Here is a 20,798-nt window from a genome sequence, read left to right as displayed (position 1 = left end):
CAAGAAGTGATCCAGTGTCCAATAACTTTCTTCAGTCTCCTTAAAAGTAGTGTTCTGTTCTGCGACTAAGCTTTCCTTAAACTACGAGTTACTGACGTCTGCCTGACCATTGGTTCCCGCGAACAAAGGACATGCTATGCGTTGTTCTTCTGAGGGTATCGTTTCTATACGGAAACCAAAAAATTACAATGTTCTTTCAGTTTCTTTGATCTACAATCTCGTCTCAGAATGAGGTGCAAACGCAAGCATGCTGCAGAGTGAACAAGATGAAACTAAGGTGAGAACTAAGGTGTAGCCGTATGGCTACACCTTAGGGGATTCTCCTAAACATTTGACCAAAAACAGCTAATGTCAAATGAGCCATGCGAATGTGTCGAAATACAGAAGCGAATGTAGAGGCACTGCTGTTACTCGAGTTTCAAATTGTTCAGTCTGCAGCATGTTTGCGTTTGCACCTCATTCTGAGACGAGATTGCAGATTCTCAGAAACTTCGCCGTTAAACTTCGCAAAAGCGGTGGTCCCGGGTTCGAGCTCCGGACCAGGACGAATTTTTCTTTAACTGCGAAGTTTCTGAGAAAGCTGTATAGCTTTCCTTTGTAGCCGTATGGCTGCGCTTGGGTGGATGTCAATGAGTAATTACTCCCTTATTAGCTGTTTCTCTATGAAGGTTAGTCCTGAAGCCAAATAAGAATAACGACCCTCAGTGCCGCATGGTGACTTTGAATATCTGACAACAGTTGCTTTGTAGCAGAACGTCAATGCTGATAAATTAGCCTTAGCTCTGCAATGTATGTCCAGAACATTTCCATCATGAAAACATGGCCATAATAACATGTGTCCGTGTGGTGAAGTTCTCTAAACGTATGTGACAGTTGTAAAGAATGTTTTTTTTTTTTTTTCTGGAAGATGTTGGAACCGATTTGAGAGCAGGAACACTGAAATTAATAAAGTTTGGCCTAGTACCGTAAGTATTACCCGAAAGTGGACTCACAGACCACGAAGCAAACATGCGTATGGATCGTAAGTTAGAAACGCATCCAAGAATTAACTTCTACAAAATATTTAAAAACTCATCACGTTTCCTGTGCTGAACTAAAACACCCACGCACACGGTCACTGTGAAGAACTCTATTATGGTATTTTTGCACAATTAAAAAAAAGAAACGCTCACAGTTTCTGTTGAATTGTATTATATATCCGGCTATTATAAGGCATATGCAAAGAAACACGCGTATCTGGAATCACAGGATTATATCTTAAAAATACAGGAATTCGAAATAGTTTTCCATCTCCGACCTTCCGCGTTATAACCCATTCTTGTACATCTTGCATGCAACTGTATATATTCTTATATGCAGGCAACAACGCGAAACGAAAACGCACGATACAAACTGAATGACAAACTATGTTGCTTGGTATTGTCCGCCACGAGAAACAGATAGGAAACGCAGCGTCACATTAATACTGTTTTGTTAGACTTATCTATGAAGCTCCTGCAAAAACAGGCAGGAAGCTACCGTACTTTAGTTTATGTGCTTCATGTGATTGTTGCCGAAAAGAAAATGCGTTATATCTTGACCACTACGCGTGTGACGTGTTTTAGGATGCGTCGAAGTATCGGCACTTTTCCTTCGGGTTCATCGGAGATTCGATTCCGCAACCAAAAGTTGTTGCGAACTCTAGTGAATTTCTGAGCAGGTCATTGCAGCTAATGAACGTGGTCTCCGCGCTGGGCAAATCACACAGTATACGGCACACGGTGAAGAAGAAGACTTGGGCCTCGGTGAAGTTTCTGCTAACCACGTGGTCGCCACCCACCTCTCTGGTAGCTTGGAACCTTGAGTATGCCAACTCGAGCGCACCGAGGCTCGCAAGAAAGGAACCGTTGTGTCGGACTCCTTGGCAGTTCCGTTTTCTTTCAAGCGCGTTCACTTCTTCTAAAGAGAGCCACGAGTCGACGACCCTCCCGTCAGCTCGAATCTTACGACCCGTCTCGTCAAGTGCTTTCAACATCTCGCTGCTGTACAAGAACCCAAGACCTCCGTAGAACATCGAACGGGAGCCTCGGGCATAGTAAACGGGGTTGGTGAGCGCACTCATGGCGACACGCACGACGTTTGTTAGGTAGTCGTAGTCCACGAGCGAAAATGATATCATGTGATGCAAGCTGATGGTCGCTGCGTATAGGGAGCTCTCACGAGACCGCCTGAGAGATTCGCTCGCCGTTAGCCAGTTTGCGAGGAAAGAAGCGTTCTTATTACGCGGGAACGCACCATACGCCCGTTCGAGCCCTTCGTCGGTGAAGTATTCCTCCGACGGCCAGATAACGATGCGCACGGAGCGAAGCTTCTCCACGGCTTCGCTCTTGCTTTCTGCCGCAAGCCAGGACGACGTGCGGACCTTGTCGATAGCGGCGTCTAACAGGCCGGCAAGGCTCGCGTCCAGGGCTCGGCGCTCGCCGAGGGTCAGGTGCAACCGGGCGTACAGGGATGCGAGGAGTGGGCCATAGATGCTCTCCACGTACCGGGAGCAATACAGGGCCACGTAAGGCACCGCATACCTTCGGCCCGAAAAAGAGATCTCCAGCGGTGTCTTGTCCAAGGCGAGTATATGCAGCTGCACGAACTCCCACGACAGTTGGCGGATGATCTCCGCGTCCCCGTACGTAGTGAACAAGCGCCCGATGGACTCCAGAAGCAGCGGGTCGGAGACGAGGACGTCGGTACTCTCAGTGAAGGACTCTCGTGCGCGTAGGAACACGTGCTCACGCAGACGCTGTAGCCAGTTGGTAGAGTTTAGGCTACCACCGGTGAAACGTTCAATCTCGCCGACCGTCGTCACGGTCGGCGACTTAGGGTGCTTCCTTACCACGGCAAGGAGCGTCCTGATAACGTCGCCCTGAACTGAAGCGCTTTCGTACATGTGAGTGATAAAGTGGTACGTATTAGGGTCTTCGTCAATGTCAGCGTAAAGCACCGTGTAGTGTCTCTTCCAGTACGCGACGTAAGAGTCTTCGGCGAGCAGCTGCTTGTGGTTTATGGCAAGAAAGAGCAGCTCGTCTCGGTGGCCTTCGCTGATGATTAACCTGCGATGCTGCCGAGTCCTCGGACCAACTGACATCCTCAGGTTCAACCAAAAGGTCATGCGCCAGTTGTAAGCAAGGTCCAGCAGGACGCCCAGGGCACTCACGTTCGCCGGAGGATCACCGGGCCAAGCCAGATTCAACTTCGCCATGAAGCTACGGAAACTTTTGGTGTCGTGTGCGCTTGCCTTGCGCTTCGCCATGCAAGCCTCCAGCAGAAATAGAGCCTGCGAGGAAGAGTAAGCCCCACTTGCTAAGTAGTGAGGGATGAATAGTGCATCCTTATTATATCCAACTCCGTTTCATAGATCATGTGCAACGCTGCCAAGACCAGCCATCTTGTATGTGCTGCCTACATCCGCGGTAAAAAAGTAGTGCATCCGAGTTGTAAGCGAAACATAATAAATACTTTGCCTGCAGGCTTATTACATGGTACATTGGTCATGAGCTTGAATAAATGCGCTCTTTTTGCTGACGATATGCTGTCGCTTTCTCCTCTTTTATACCACTCGACCACGAAACAAGCGTGGAGTAGCATGCCTCTCTTTATTTCTCCATGTGGACTACTTCCGTACCTTTCACAGCGTTGCACCTGGTGTATGAAACAGAGTATAGTGTGCTCTCATATTTTTAACCGGCAGCCATTCTTCGTGGAGTAGAATGAATAGAGTTAAAACACTGGCGCTAAGAATACTTGGTGCTACAATGTCGTACGGACGCCACGCAGTTTTAGCCCAAAGTGTGACGGCGCCGTTCTCCAGCATATTGAGGGCCCAATCGTCGCGCCTTTTCAGCTGATTCCGGTTTTCTGTCGGCCGTTCCGCTTGTTGACGAGCCTGTTACAGAGTTCATCTCCCCACGTTGCGATGACCATTTCCTCCATACTGTGTTTGCTGGAAGCTAAAAAAAAATTGCCTTTTAACATGTCTGTTTATGGGAGTAATAAGCTTTATAGTGTTTGACGTAACGTAGCCTCCTGTATAGTGAACTGCTTCGAATTTCTTTTGCCTTACGAGCCCTTTCTCTCGCTTGTTGAGAAATACATTTTCATGCATGAACTGCCGCAGTAGTTCAGGCGTTTTGTTGCTGAGCACAGTTTGCGGCATGAAAATTCTGCATCGACGACTGCATTTCGATGCAGGTGAAAAGTAAAAATGCTGTTTTCTGTGCGTTTAGGTTTGCACGGCAAAGAAATACAGGCAGGCGAAATCAACTCAGAACCCTGCAGTACTTCGACTATCATCACAGGCCTGACTTCTGCTCACAGGCCTTATTAATTTAGGTGAACAAAAATGTACGTCTAAAACTACGCAATACTACATTTTTCATTACCGCCGTTCGGAGTAGGCGCATAAGCTTTAAAAATCTAGCCCCACTAATATCGTAACTCATTATTCTATGGATAAATGAAATGTGCATACTTTCAGAAATTTAAAGAAACGTTTTACTGAGCTTTTTGCTTAAGGTAAAGTATTTTCGAATATGAATATGGGTAGCGCTACCATTGCGGAGAACCCGTAGTGGCAAATAACAAAAAACTAAGATTAGAAGACAAAGCTATTTGATAATGGCGTATCAGCCGCTGTGTGTGGCTTCGTTAGTGACTGCGACATTGCAACTAGCGTGGAAAGCACAAGGACAGCGACAAAAGGAACCGACGGGACAGCGTGCTGTCCCGTCGGTTCCTTTTGTCGCTGTCCTTGTGCTTTCCACGCTACTTGCAATGTCGCAGTCACTAACGAATTCACACCAACTAGCCCAACTGTCTTCCATGATCATACTCCTGTGTGTGGCATAACGACATCCTTGCATACATATGTAGGAAGAGGAGGAGGAGAGACTTTTATGAATAAAGGAGAGGTCTGCGGGTTGTTAGCCTTGCAAGCTACTCTAGATGAGGGTGAATGATGTGGTGAAGGTAAGAAGAAGAGGGCGAAAAAAAGAGGAAAAAAGAAAAAAGAAAGGGTGAAAGGTGAAATCAAGCATACTCAACACTCACGCTCTCACAAACACACATAGTTATCAAAGGGTGTCCACCAAACTCGTGTCCTTAAGAAAAACTAAGAATGCTTTTCTCTCTCGTTCTGCCCAAACCGCAGCACTCTAGGATACAAGGACATGCTAAAGCACTTGACAATGCCTTGCGATGGCTAATAAAAATTTGGTAACGCAGATCAAGTGTTGAAGATCCTCGCGAACACGACATGTCGGGCACAGAGGCCTACTTAATGCACGAATTTTGCGAAGATAGAGTTTAGTGAAACACCGCCTAGGAGAATTCGGTGCAGGCAGTTGATTACGTCTATCTAAATTGCGTGGCATGCTGAAGTCGCAAATGGGGGCCAAAACAAAAAAGCGGTCTATATTGACGCTGCGGGTCACACCACAAAGAGCGTTGCGTCTGCGAGGATTTAGTAGTCAGAAGTCTCGCGCCACCACTATACGCATGTGTATGGTTGATTAGACGTTAACTATAGCATGTATTCACTCTTAAAACTCGCGCCTTCTCCATTATCGGCAAGAACGTCACCGCAAGAGGCAGAGCACGAGGCACCGATAGCGCTAGCATTTACCGCTGCGAGTTTACTCTAACATCGGTAATGGTAAATTGTTACCTACGTGTAGCACCTGTTGTCCCGGTAATTATATTTGCTCTACACATAGAATAGTTGGCAAAAGGACGTGGCAGCGAGCAAGCACTGTAATCTACTTTTAACGCGCCCCGCCGCGGTGGCTCAGTGGTTACGGCGCACGGCTGCTGACCCGAAAGACGCGGGTTCGATCCCGGCCGCGGCGGCCGAATTTCGATGAAGGCGAAATTCTAGAGGCCCGTGTGCTGTGCGATGTCAGTGCACGTTAAAGAGCCCCAGGTGGTCGAAATTTCCGGAGCCCTTCACTACGGCGTCCCTCATAGCCTTAGTTGCTTCAGGACGTTAAACCCCCATAAACCAAACCCATAAACCAATCTACTTTTAACGCGACAGCGTTAAAGCTCCCGTTCTACACAAAATCCCGCGTCGTCGGCGGTGGCGCTGCGTGCGGAAAAGGAGGCGGCCCACCTGCCACTTATGTCACGTTACCTTGTTACGGCGTCACAATCTGCCAACTGTGGCAGGTGACAACCTACCCAACGGTCTGTGAACAGCCTGCTCACCGTGGTACAGGTGGCAGTAAAATTAACGATTGGTCGCGAGAGGTTGCTGGGATAGAGCAACCTTGGTCTCAAGCCACACCGGTGGTTATATTTCAAACGCAGCGTGCCGGTGTAGTGGCGCATCTCTTAAGCACTGTACCACTACGCCAGGGGTGCTTTGAGGACCTCCAGCGGTCTATGAATGTAGAAAACAGTCGATTTCGCATATATGGTCATTAACTAATTAGAGCTTTCGAGTCATAGCCTTCAAGCGGAGCTTAAGTGCGCCCTTCAGTTAATAATAATAATAATAAAAATAAGTTGTGCATGTTTAAATAAAGTTCGCGACCACTGAATGAAAAAACAAGAGCAAAATTATATGCACGGAACCGGTGCCCATTCAGCGAACTAGGAAGCACATAATGGTATAAGCTCGATGACCAGATTTTTTATCACCACGAAGGGACATACGTTGGGACTGTGACTGGACGTATTCAGGAACATTGCATTCAGCATTGTCGCTCGGCATACTGCCTAAAATGTTCAACTGTCATAAAATTGTCACTGAAAGCTGAAGAGCTAAGCACTGAACCAAGTTTAAACCGGCGCCGCAGTGTCCATCTCCACTGCATCACAGATAGCTAAATGCCCGAGCCGGTCCCGCCCCACCCGGCCACAGCAGCGTAAAGTCACTGAGTTCCAGTGACTTTACAGCAGAGGCCACTGTGGCGCCATCTTGGAGAGGGCAGAGAAACTACGCGCAAAAGTTCACTTTCCCAGAGACATTGTCCCGCCACAGAATTACTTTTAAATAGCAGCGTGACAGCAGGGAACAGCAAACAGCCAAGTTGTGACGAAAACCTTACTTGTTATGAAAATCTGTTACCTCAAAACGCATGCGTCCGTTCCACTATGAAGCTTGCAAGCTGGTACAAAGTGCCCTAGAAGGCTAATTTTCGTGGTATCTTCCGTTTCTTGGTTTAAGGAGCAGCTTTAGAAGGTTGTTCATAGCATAGGGTTTGTAGCCTGCGCCGACTGGTAGGTATACAGTCGAGCCCACTTATAACGGCCGAGGTTATAACAAACGTTCGCTTATTACGAACGAGGACGATGCTACAGTCAAAATATGTATTACGGCAATTGCACTGCGTCTCAGGTACATAGAACAAGCTTGGCCACGCTGGTCGGTTATACCAATTGTAGATGTTGAAGAAACTCGGCATCGCAGTAAGCGAAGCGTGTCTCTCCCAGTCCCCCTGACACAATCCCCCGTCTTCTTTGGAAACAACGTAGTAATAAAAGCGTGACGAGTACAATGAGACTGCTTACCAGATGCGGCCGTTGAAATGTATGACTTGGATGGCAGATATGAAAAACACCAAGCTTCGCATTACCGTTTTTCTGTACACGTGACTAGACAGCAGCGACCGCCTGTTGCTGTTTGTCACCGGCCACCGTCGCAGGTCGAAGTGCTTTGCGAGCTAAGATTTCGTACACTACAGGCCCAACCCGATAGCGTGGATGACTAATGATATTTGTTTAATAAACGAGTAGGCCATAAGGCATTAGTTTAGAAGGAGGTGAGAAAAAAAAAGTTTAGTGCCTGCTCGTGCTCGAGAGCTGTGCGGAGCACCAAATGCTGTCTTCTTTGAATGCGGTGACCAAGCTCATCTGCCAACTAATGCGGAAGACGAGTCACTGGAATGGGCACTAGTCGCGCGCACTAGGTGCCCTACTGGCGTCGCGCCACAGCGTATGCTGGTAGTAACTTATACTCCGTTTCATACATAGCAGTCAACGCTGCCAAAGGTACGAAAGTAGTCCGCTGCAAAAAACAAGCAAAATGTATCTGTCCGCCTTGCGTCGTGGCTGAGCGGTACGAAGCGCGCTCCTCTCTGTTCATTTTATAAGGGGCCAAGGTTCGACTCCCGGCTTTTAATTTTTTTATTTTTTAAAAAATATTCATTAGGTAGAAACTCGAAACTGTCAAACTCTAATACCTACTTTGAAAAACACAGCGCGAAGGCAAAAGGCAGGCATACATACGATGTAACTTGAGTCGGATGGCGTTGAGTGCAGAGCTGTCATATTTAACACTGCGAGAGCTAGATATTGTCACCTTGCTAGGTCGTTTTTGCGGCGATCTTATTCCAGTAGAGAGACCTTCTTTCTTGAACCTCGCAACAGTCCTAGGGCTCACCCCGGTCATCTCGCCCACAGTTTCGAGGACTTCACGCACAGTCTTCTCCGGGAAGCGCTTCCTTACGCTAGAGTAAACGATGACAATCACCTGCCTGCAGTCTTTCGAAATTTTCGGAGACTTCAGCTTCGAGAATAGGCGAGCAGGAGATGTTTTTGAAGCCGCAGTGGGCGAAGAAAACAAGCGACTAGGAGATAGCGGTGCCATTTTTGCAGACTCAGAAACCGAAAGACGAAAGCAGACGACATCACCGGCCGGCCTAGCTGCGAAAACGTGATACAGGAGGAGCCGGAAAAAAAAAAAAAAACAGAAAACTAAGGCACTCTGTTTTGAAGAACATAAAAGAAAAAGCAATCTTTTTGCAAAATAAAACACTTTTATTATTATACTACAATATCGACCAACATTTACTTTAATTTTAAGTTCATTACTCTTTTCACTTTCGACGCACTACATTACGATGCGGACGAGGAGCGCGAACAGGCACCGCAGCCTTCGCTGCGTTGACAGCTATGTATGAAACGGAGCATAGATACCAAGTCCCGGCGTACCGGATAGGATATATTTGCCGCAGCGAACATGATTAAAACCACTTGGATAGATTTGACTGCTGTACAATGCATCAAGAATTGTTTCACCGGGTAAGGAGTTTTGCGCCCGAGAATGAAAGATGACGCAGTCAAACGCTGCGAGATCAGACGCACTTGGATTTGTGTCAATGGGTCTTTCATGCAATGCTGGCCTGATATGAAGTCATTATGGATGACTTGGGCGGGTGATGACGCTGACATCGCAGAGCCATACACCGACGAAGCTACAGTACTGTAATTATTAGTACTCCCCAACTGCCATGAATATTGTGAAGACGAATCATGACGAGGATATAAACCTGGCACCATCTGCTGTGACCGCTTCAACCGCGATTAGGTATGTCGCATCCCCAGGCAGCTTGATAGCCGCAAGTATATTGGCGAGGAGCACATGACCGCTCTGGCGAATTTGGAAAACGCCGTTATAAGGTCTACTTTGAAGAAGCAGACGCACATAACGAGCATACTGTTTAGAAGAGCGTGCTGTCGGGCAAGTTGGCTTTGCATTATATAAATGAAGTGGGCGCAAAACTTATACAAGTACCAAGAAGAAACACATACGACGACTGACAAGCGCTACTACAAACTGTTCAATGGGGTGTGACACACGGAATATGAAGCAAAAAAACGAGCATGCGCAAAGATAGTGGAGGCACACACGTCATACAACCGCGTTTCGATTATGGCAAAAAAAGAATTGAGATAAGCACATTCAGTAGCATAAATCTGCAAAGAAGCATCACTCGCGCAGCGATGAGATAGCCTTTTAATGTGGAAAGCCTAAGCACAAGCCGAGCTTTTACATTAGTACTTTACATTAGGCAGGAGCTCTAATGTAAAAGCTCGGCTTGTGCTGGAGCCCTTCCACGTTAAAAGGCCATCTGATCGCTGCGCGAGTGATGCTTCTTTGCAGATTTATGCTACTGAATGTGCTTATCTCAATTCTTTTTTGTCATAATCAAAACGCGGTTGTATGACATGTGTACCTCCATTGCCTTTGCGCATGCTCGTTTTTTTGCTTCATATTCCGCGTGTCACACCCCATTAAACAGTTGGTAGCAGCGCCAGTCGTCGTATGTTTCTTCTTAGTCGTTGTCTAAGTTTTGCGCCCACTTCATTTATATTATAACGAGCATCTTTAGGAAAGAAACTTCACTTGTGTCTGGCTTTGTAATCTTGTCTGCATTATAGGAAGTCTTCTTACACGAATCTCGGGTAAAACGAAAGCAATCTGCATGACCGTCAGGTTCGTTATAAGTGGGCCACCTCTTGTACCGTGAAAACAAAGCTGCGCTCGCTAGCATCAGCGGTAACTTCATCCAAATGACCGGCTTGACGCAGGTGGAGACAGCTAATCTCATGAGCAGCTGAGGCGGCAGCTGAAGAAGATATCGTTCCTCTGTAAACGTCAAAAAACTAACAGACGCCATGCGATGTGCACCATATACCTGCTTGGCTTCTACAAGTTGCGTCCATGACGCGAGAAGTTGAGCATTTCATCCTTTCGCTCCAGAGTAGCCAAATTTAGACTGATATGTTTGTACATGGAAGGTTACTTATTTCGCAATTTGTGGAAAGGATCATTGTGCGCACTCAAATCAGGGAGCACAGACGACTACATTCCCCCGTTAGGTGACTGCAAACAGGCTAGCAGACGTGAGCTTTCAAAACGGTTTAATGGGAACTGCTGCAGCCTAAATAGAAGCAATGACAGATGGCCGTAGAGGGACCGTTTATTAGGCTGTTGGTTGAATCAAATTGAGTGGTCCTGCAGACTGGTCTAAAATTTTGCCACTCACTCACGAAGCGCTAACAAACTTTTTGTTTTGGACTTTGGATGTGGGAGCATTAGTCAGGATAATGTGAAGGTAATGATTTTTTTTATTCCTCCAAAATTTGGACAACGAATGGTTCAACATGCCATAGAGGAAGCCTCTAACTTCGACGGCAGTATAAAAAAAAATCCATGAGAGCGGCTGCGATTATTCGCCAATAATCCATTAATATTCTATGAACATGAGACTGTACATATCTCTGCTTGTGGTACTAAGTTCAAACGGAATAACCAAACCTCGTAGCCCTGAAAGATTGTTTCGTCCCGGTACTCCGCTAATCCATGCTCCCTATTCATTTCATATTGGCGCAAAGCTTTGTGATATGCCGAAGCTTAGTGATGACATCAGCACACGGCTCTATGACTGTGATTTATCCAGATTTTTCCGGACAGATTCTACCGCCGTGAAACTGTTTCTACGAAATTGGAAGTTGTCGTAGGTGTTTTCAGTGCCTCAGCCCATGAGTTCACCACCTTTAAATTGAGAGCGTCGGACAAGGACAGTCAATTTGGCCTTCGACGACTGCCATGCGCCGCCATCGCTGCCGCCAAGTTGATTTGTGTTTGATGCCTGAGATAGGCCAATAGGCAGTTTTTCTTTAGAAGTATTTCGCTGCCCCTCGGCCTGCCGGACTTCCCCCACAACCACGTGACGTTGGATGGAGCTGCTGGATTGTCGAGTTGCAGTGCCCCCCATGATGACGCCGACCACTCAGTCATGTCCCCTAGTTCTTGGGCATCGTGAGCTGCCATCCTTCTAAGGACTGCCTTGTCCACTTTGTACTCCAAGCCATGTCCACTTTGTACTCCAAGCACCAGCCCAGACATGGAACGAAAACCACGCGTCTTCTGATGACTTTTAATGCATTTAAAAGTTATCTTTTAAAGGCCTGCAGAAGCGTCGTGGCGAAGGAAAAAGCTGAAGTACTTACCCAATCTAGGACCCAACTTCCGAATGAATCTGCCGTCGCCTATTTTGCGGAAATGGAGCATTCGTTTCACCGTTCTTCATTTCTGCGCATCAAGAGGCTCAGTGATTGATGCGCGGAATCAAGGACCAACTCTTCATTGAAAGTGTGTCTAAAACTGGTTACCTATTTTTCCAGGAGGCGTGCACAACAGAGAAGACTTTGGATGTCCACGTCCACCAATACGACAGGCTGGTCCAAGTCCTCCCCACAAGCCAAACAGACGGACAGAGACTAGATTCAGGCAAAAAACAACGACCTCCCCCGCACCACTCTTGTATCGGGGGGGGGGGGGGGGGGGGGGGGGACAATGCGGCCACCAGCACCGACAACTTGCGGGAGATTATCAGCGGAAACTCCAGAGAGGAGTGCGCCGCCTGTTGCCAGTGTCGTCGTTGCCTCAAGTATAGCTATCCTCAAGGACGATGCTCGCGAAGAAGTGCAGCACGCACTGGTAACTGTGGCCACACCGGCAACTGTACTTTAACACTGCATACTGCTAGGCACCACCAAACCACGCCAAGCCCTTGTCGTGCTTAGCCTGTCTTTAAAGAGCGCAGCCTCATAGGCCGCGCCTGCCCAGCCTACAAGCGACGCTGAAGCCCAGGAAGTGTGACGCCTGTAGATCCCATGACGACAGTCCGCTGTGCTTCCGTTTCGAAGTGGCCGGCCGCATTATTCGTCACTGCTCCTACATTCGGTTAATTTGTTCTGACCAAGAATGAAAAAAAAAATTGGGACACTTCAGCTCCGCCTAAAGCTATAACGCGATAGCGTTAACGGGTTTAATGCCCATATATGCAGGATTGGTCATTCCCTACTTAATGTTCACGGATCCCTGGAAGTCTTCATACCACTCCTGGCTCTGCGGTTCAGCGTTTAAGCGATATGCCACTGCTCTGGGGAGGCAGGGGCTGCCACCGGTGGGGCTTGTGCGACCCAGGTTGCTCTTCCCGAGCAATCTCTCGCGGTCAATCAATAATTTAGCTGCCACCTGCCACGGTGCGCACTTTGCTCACAATCCAGTGGGCAAGTTGTGATGGCGCCACAAGGTTACGTGACCTAGGAGGCGCACTTGCCTAACAGGTTGCTTATCTGGATATCTCTTGTGGATTTTTCTCTCACTGTAAGCGACGCCTACACCGACGACGACGCCAGATTTTCTTAGACACGAGTTCCTTAACTCAATCGCGTTAATAATATGTACCCCCCAACACCGCTAGGCATATCAGCGTCCCCATCGACGCACCATAGTTATAATGGCCACTGGAGATGGACACCTACTTTGCAATCCCTCCGTCCCGCTCTCTATCGCTGTCAGCCAAGAGCTTTCCGCTGCCAGAATGCAGCTACCTGCTCGAGGAAGGTCTTCAGCCTCCGTATGGGGAAGGTGAGAGGAGCAACCTTTTGGAGGTGAGGTTGCTTCAAGGCGAAATGACGATGATCCTTGAACGAAGACGACGCCACGCACTGAGACGAAACACAAGGCGACACGGCCGGGGGAAGTTGCAGACACCGACTGCCAAGAAGACATGCCCAGTCTAAGGCTCGTGTTAATGGTTGTGTTAGTTCGGGGCGTAGGAGCCCCGCATGCGAGGAACCTCTAAACGCAGTTGCTGGGTGGAGACTGGAGGTTTATTGCTTTAGAGGGAGAGAGAGAGAGAGAGAGAGAGAGAGAGAGAGAGAGAGAGAGAGAGAGAGAGAGAGAGAGAGGGCGAGTGTACAAGAAAACACTTCCGCTGTGTGGAAGACGGTCACGGTAAGGGAATGGGGAATGCGTCAGTCGACGGGGCTGTGGGGATCAGATGTCGTCGGGGGAGACGCCTGCTAGCTTTTGTGGGTGCTAGCTTTTGTTGGAGCGGCCGGCCCGCGCTTGTTTCTTGGAAGCGGGCGGCGAGTATGCGCGGACGAGGCAAGGGCTGCTGGAGCGGCCTTGCGTCGCTTGGTCGACGAACACGACATCCCTTCCTCCTTAGTTATGGTCACCGTATCGGTCGGGTGGGCGCCGTTCACGCTGGGGTCTTAGCGCTTGCTGTTGCGTGGACCCGTTGGGTTGGTCTCCGCAAGGTTGTGTCGCACGGTCGTCCAGACTGGCCACAGGTTCTCCATGCTTGGAGGGGGGCGCTGATGGTAGGTCGTGCGCAGGCGAAGTTTCCGCTGGCAGCGTGGTCACGTACGTAGCTGGCACAGTGTATTGTTCACTTGCTGCTGGTCCGTTCGTCTGATCGTGTGGCGGCGGATCTTCCGTCGGGTAGGCTGCTGCACCTTGCTTATTGTGGTCAAGGTGCCGACGAACCGTTCCGTTGTTGTGTTGAGAAGTCGTGCACTTCTGCGGAGCTCGTCGCTCCCTTGAGTCCTCGCTGCTGCCTTGACGCACTTTTTGATGGCAGGGTCAGGTCCAAAACACGTTGAAATTCGTCTTTCTCCGCGAACAGTCTCTGTTGGGGGCGCTCGTCGTGGATCCCGCAGACGAACCTGTCGCGAAGCATGATATCCTGGGGCAGCTGGTGGGGTTCCGTTATAGCTTTCCTTCGGCGGCCTCGATATTGCAAGCGTTGTCGTCAGCACTCCAGAGTTGCAGTCGGCTGTCAAACTTTTGATGGCTGCGACGTAGCTGCTGATCGATTTGCTTTCTGTCGGCGTCGTCGATGTTGCAGGCGTTGTCGTCAGCACTCCAGGGTTGCAGTCGGCTGTCAAACTTCTGAGGGCTGCGACGTAGCTGCTGATCGATTTGCTTTTTGTCGGCGTCGTCGATGTTGCAGGCGTTGTCTTCAGCACTCCAGGGTTGCAGTCGGCTGTCAAACTTCTGATGGCTGCGACGTAGCTGCTGATCGATTTGCTTTCTGTCGGCGTCGTCGATGTTGCAGGCTTTGTCGTCAGCACTCCAGGGTTGCAGTCGGCTGTCAAACTTCTGAGGGCTGCGACGTAGCTGCTGATCGACTGTTACGGCAGTTGGTCACGTCGCTGGAAAACGTAACGGCTGTACAGCTCGGATGGTCAAGCGTACCGGCTGTACAGCTTGGATGGTCTGCCATCGACGTGCCTCTGGAGAAGTGTGACTAGATCTCCATAGCTGACTTCTCCGGGTGGTCTAGGATCGAAGTGCTTCAGGAGAAGTGTGACTATAGGTATCCATAGCTGACTTCTCCGGGAGTCTTCGGTGTGACCAGCACGCGAGCAGTCTCGAAGGTGTCGGTCCGTATAGCGTCAGGAGGAGCGCGTGCTTCTTTGCATCGTCGGAGACATCGTTTGCCACGAGGTAGAATGTGAGGCGCTGAATCCACGATCCACGAAAAGGCTCGATGACACCGTGCAGTCCTCCAGTAGCCATCGGCGACACCTCGAACTGCGCACGCTTTACATCCCACTTCTCGTCGCCAGTGTTAATGGTTGTGTTAGTTCGGGGCGTGGGAGCCCCGCATGCGAGGAACCTCTCAACACAGTTGCTGGGTGGAGACTGGAGGTTTATTGCTTTAAAGGGAGAGAGAGAGAGAGAGAGAGAGAGAGAGGGCGAGCTTACAAGAAAACACTTCCGCTGCTGTGGAATCCAGACGGTCACGGTAAGGGAATGGGGAATGCGTCAGTCGACGGGGCTGTGGGGATCAGATGTCGTCGGGGGAGACGCCTGCTAGCTTCTGTGGGTGCTAGCTTTTGTTGGAGCGGCCGGCCCGCGCTTGTTTCTTGGAAGCGGGCGGCGAGTATGCGCGGAGGAGGCAAGGGCTGCTGGAGCGGCCTTGCGTCGCTTGGTCGACGAACACGACAGCTCGAACACCTACCGAAGCCGATACGAGACTCCGCAGCCAATGTGCAATGCGAGGACACGAAGCACCGACATGTGGCTATCGATGGTGTTGCGTGGGCCTGCTGCGAGCGTTGACCCAACGGGTATGGTAGATTGGGCGATACTTCGGGTCTATGGGACAATTGATATCAGGAGGTAGTTGCCGAGGGAGAAACGGGCTTAAGGATGAGAAAACTCTTAAACAATTCATTCACGAAGCAGAAATGGAAATGGGAATTATCTATACAGGAATGTACACGCGGTTCGATACGCTGCAAACCGTCTACGGAAATCCTTCGTTTCCAGGCGAAAAGTTCGGTATATCAAAAGCTCATTGACACACCTAACAGACACACGTAGCCCCATCCTGCACACGCTGACACCGTCGAGAGAGAGTGAATGCACGCGTCCTTTGGTCACGGGAAGGTCGAATGACCGTGTTGACTTACGGTAGGCATTCCCTGCAAGTCCTTTCTTGTCCAGCCGCCGACAGGAGAAAGCTTCCTGCTCAGCATTAGCAGCCGTTTTTGTTTAATTCTAAATTTGTCGCATACGCGCTCTGAGCCTCTCGTGCAGCCTCAGCTACTTATCCGAGCCAGTTTCCACTGTGGCGGTTGACAAGGAAGCAGACGGAGACTGTATGATCTTACTCGGCCCTTTCCAGACATCGACGCCGGAAACATGTAGAAAATAGTGGCGAGAAAATACCTGACCAGATACGCTGAGGCAAAGGCACTTTCAAATGATACAGCAGCGGAAGTCGCAGGATATTTCGTAGAGGAGATCCTTTTCCGCTATGGCGCCCCGGATATTTCTATAACGGACAATGGAACAGCATGTACAGCGGACCTGACTGAAGCCGCTTTGTACTAGTCAGACAAGCCGGTTTTAGGACTACTGTGTTTCATCCGCTGACCAATGTCCTCAAGTAGCTTTTGAAAAGGCGATAGGAGAGATGCTCTTCATGTACATGTATGTCGACGCGGAACAGAACACTTGGGACATCACCCTGGCATAAGTCGTCTTTGCCACAACACAGTTGGGCAGGAGGCCACCCAGATGGCGGCAGTTCGGCTCGTCCAGGACAGAAAGCTACGACCAACCTCGACGTGACCGCTAACTTACAGCGCGCAGATGGCCGACCGATTACCCGCTTGCGCATGAAATGCAAAAGCGCAACGACGCACAAGTCAGGCAACCGTGCACAGGTGCGGGCGACCATTCGCCGGCGCGGACTGAGTGATAACCTCCTGCGTAGAACTGGAGGACTTGATTATAAAGTCGTTCCCGACGGAGCGACAGCATCCCAACTGCATGGCGCACGTCATGAAGTTTATATATCGTGTCCTTAAAGCCATATTACGCGCTTTAATAGACACTTTGTGTATGCATTCTCAATGTTTATTTTTCGTCACATTCAATTTTGTTAAAATTCATCGTACGGATGCTTCTTTGAGAGGAAGGTAATGCCGCAAAGCCTTTTAATGCCTGTCCATGCTCGAAACCGTCGGGACGCGGCATTATCACTTTGTTGAGACGCCATCTGCTACTAGATTTGTCAGGCACAATTGTAGCCGAGCGAGATTGCTTCCACTAAGTCTGACGTTACGATATGTTCTTTCCAAGCCTTCTCGCGAAACTTATTCAGCAAGTTTAAATTGAGCGCACCCGAGAGCGCCGATGATTCTGATCTTCGACAACTGTAAATTGCACTTGCCGCTGTCGTCACCGCCCAGTTGCTTTACTACTTCTGTGCGCCAGACCGCCCCATAAAGTTTTTTTTTTAAGCCTTTCACTGTCTCCCTACCTCCCGAACTGCCGTCACAACTACGTGACAATATGCCCTACCCTACCCTGTATACCTACATACTGCTGACTATGCTTAGGCTTCCATTTCCTAAAGTTTTCTGTACAGTTTTAAACGACCTGGCAAGCGCATTTCTGTGCGCTTTCCCATTTCCCTCACATCACAGCAGTCGACAGCGCAAAGCAATGAACAAGGCACTGACCTTGCGGCGTGCGAATCCTCCAGAGACGCTGTCTTGAAGAAGCGTCCTCAACTCCCGCATCCAGCGCACCACCACCTCACTGATGGCGGTCTTTGCCACCTGTTTGTATCCCTCGGGCGGCTGCCAGGCCGAACACACGTAAGCCTCGAAGTCGTCGCAAGGCCGGACAGAGTAGTTGACACGGTACGACAGGTAGAGCTCGTGGAGCCGGCAGTCACTTGTCGTGCAAAGCTGGGCTTGTGGAGCTCCCCCCTCGATTCCATTTGCGCTCACCAGGATCAGTGATAAGGAGAGCGCGATCACCACGACTCCGACGCAGAGGCGAACGGCAAAGGCCACCATCTTGAAATAGCGGTCTGACAAGGGGTTTTTAGGGTCCTTACCGCCGGCTTGCAGGACTTGGGCCTGCTCGCCGTGTGCAGGGAAAAATGAAAGCAAACAGCAGTCAAGACCCTTTGCTCGTCATGCTTCATGGCGCAACTTTGCTATCTTGCTATCAGATATAGCCTCTCCTCACAGGTCCTAAGAAGCAATTCACAGCAGAGATGCAAAGTCAGCTTTCCAATAAAGTACGTAAACTTCCTCCGCGAGGTATAGCCTTTGTCAAAAGTTTAGAGCCCAGGGGGTTTGCTTCAAAGCACTATTGTGGCGTTCCTGTAGCACTAATGGAAGTCCTGCGCATCGGAGGGAGCAGGACCAAAAATCTTCTTACCTTCAGGAAATTTGGGACGCTGAGGACGCATTACGAGCGAAGCAATGCGGTCCAGAAGCAGACCCCCTGGGCTCTAAACTTTTGACAAAGGCTGTACTTTCTAACTTGAATACACTGCGCGCTTTTATGAAGCCCGCGCTGAAAAAAGTATAATGATTAAATTTATCGTATAATTTGCTAGTATTGGTTCTGTTACCAGCAGACTCGTAAGGCAAAATATAAGGAATGTCAATACTTCAGATTTGTAGATGTTTTGGAAGAGCTCATGACCCATTAAGAAAGATAGTAGCCGTAAGGCTACAACAAGATTAAGCGGTTGCTAATGATTGTCGCTGCTGCAGTAGGGGGGTCCCGTACACTAGCGTTATGAAGTACAACGACCAGCGTACGAATTTCCTATGTCGATATGGAGAGATCACTGCACAGAAATTTTAGCTACTCGCTGCACCTCACGGTTGCGATGAGAATGTTTAGTAAGGCATTGCCTAAACGACCTGGACATGGCGTAGTCGAGTGTTCACATACACCACTTCTTATTACTTGCCATTGGTACATGAGCTTGATAGTTACACGATGAACTTTCAGAGAAGAGAGCACATAACTGACTAATTCAGAAACTCTTTTTATTTTCATATTTTGCCATGTACTGAGCAGCAGTTATGCCTCCTAATTATCGAACTTATCATAATCTACTTGGACTGTGGTAACTAACTTGCCTTTCATTTTACCGAACAAAATTTCTGCTCTTGAACTTCCACTCCAAGTAGTGAAAAATCTATAGCGCTCTCACATATCAATACACGATATCTAGGAACATCATAAGTTCAGTACAGCGAGTGTCTGACGAGCCCTGGATGCAAACGCTGTTGAGAAGCTCACCGATTTCGGAGAGGGGCTTGGTGCAGCGAACCGCGATCCCAAGCGCGACGTGTATCTTCTTGCAAGATCTCTGTACACACGTCGGTCCCGTGGCACTGCCATTAGCTTTTGAACGCCCATCTTGAACATGGAATTCTCCGGTTTTTTCGTACGCTTCATAGCCTCGACCTCTTCCAGCATCGCCTTGTTCTCTTTTATCAAATCTTCGACGCCTATGTGGGCGGAATCGACGGCACCGCGACGAACGTGATGTCTTGTGCCGTGGTCGTAGGTAAGAGGACTGGGGCTGGCAGTGGCCGTGTCCGTGTGCGTTGTAGGTGAGTTCGTTCCTCTGTAAGCCTTCCGCATGCTACGCGGTGGACCCCAAGGCACCGCAGACCGCTGAAATTCTGGAGAAGGCGGTGCGTGTTGGCTGAGAGTAGCGTTGTTGCTGTCGATCTTCTTGCTTCCCCTTCCGTCCCGGACCGCGAAGGGGGCGTCGTGGCCCCCTGACTTGTCCTCGCTTGAAGGCGGGACGCCTGCTGCTGGTAATAGCTTGCCCCTAATAGGTGTCGCTCCGCCGGATGATGGTTGAACGTGTTTTACTTGTGGTCTGTCTTGTCTCCCTGGTGAAGACTCCTCCAGCGCCGGTGCCGTCGACTGTTTCGAAACGAAGCTTGCGGTTGCCGGTAGTGCCTCTGTCCCATTAGTCGCATTTGGGTTTTGCGGCAACGCGGGAGAGTGGGTCGGATTTCCTGGTGACTGGTCTTGGGCTTGATTTTGCAAATTAGATTGGTCAGTGGGAAGCTCTGCTCGGCCATCGGAAGAAACACCTGGCACTGTAGGTCGCCTCTGCAGCCAGTAGGGCTGGGCTTGAAGCGCTTGCCGAGGGTCCACTTGAGCGGCGGATGGCGGGAACTCGGAACTAGGCTTATCCATATGGCGATTACTTCGCTCTGAGTTCAGTTCTGCTCTGCCTAGCTCCAAAACGCTAGACGCCACTCATTCCTTGAATAACGATTTGCGCAGTACTTGCAAGGTTTTCTCCCGGAGTCTCCAAATGGTGGGCCAAAATGCTGGTGTCCTCAGAGCAAGACCTTGCAATCAGGGCTCGTGCGACTTTCTTCTCTTCTTCATTTGGTGTTAATTTGGGTGTCTTCGAATATGTGTTTTTGTTCCACTGCTTGACCATTCTGGCTTCCAAACGAGTTTTCTTGTAAAAAAAATAAACTGTGTCTTATTCAGCATGTTCTTGATTTCTCAGTCTATCCTAAGATTTCTAACTGATTATCAGTGTATTGAAATAGGACGAAAACGAAGAGGTGGGACAGCAGTAAAGTCTATCGGCGAGGCATGTTTCGCGTCAGATTCAGCGCTTTTAAGCTACTGAATATTAAGGATAATACTGAAAGAATTAATCAAAATTATGACAGGTAATGGAGCTAACTGCGACAAAGTACCAGATACTGAAAACAAAATTAATTGCTGGAAGTTGAAGAAGACGTGACTCTGTCCACCGTGGCTGTCGTGCTCAGCGAGATTTCTACTTTCTTCTGCAGTCAATGCCCCTAGAGCGGCCTTTAAACTCCTGAACAGGAGCATTAATGCCGAACAAACCCTTGCGTGACAA

The 20,798-nt window shown here is 49.2% G+C and overlaps 1 protein-coding gene across 1 annotated transcript; it reads right to left on the bottom strand.

Moving 5' to 3' along the window:
• Positions 1-1,600: 1,600 nt before the first annotated feature.
• On the bottom strand, positions 1,601-19,537 carry LOC149339488 (endothelin-converting enzyme 1-like). The gene is made up of 3 exons (XM_089550930.1): positions 19,190-19,537; positions 17,599-18,003; positions 1,601-3,310 (listed from the first exon to the last, which is right to left on the bottom strand). Exons 1-3 carry the CDS (start codon positions 19,535-19,537, stop codon positions 1,601-1,603), a joined length of 2,463 nt encoding a protein of 820 aa, XP_089407056.1.
• Between the last annotated feature and the right edge of the window lie 1,261 nt (positions 19,538-20,798).

Source organism: Amblyomma mixtum, chromosome 6 (assembly GCF_055824585.1).
Source record: "Amblyomma mixtum isolate Tamu chromosome 6, ASM5582458v1, whole genome shotgun sequence".
Classification (NCBI taxonomy): Eukaryota; Metazoa; Arthropoda; class Arachnida; order Ixodida; family Ixodidae; genus Amblyomma; species Amblyomma mixtum.
This window is presented reverse-complemented; position numbering and strand designations above follow the sequence as displayed.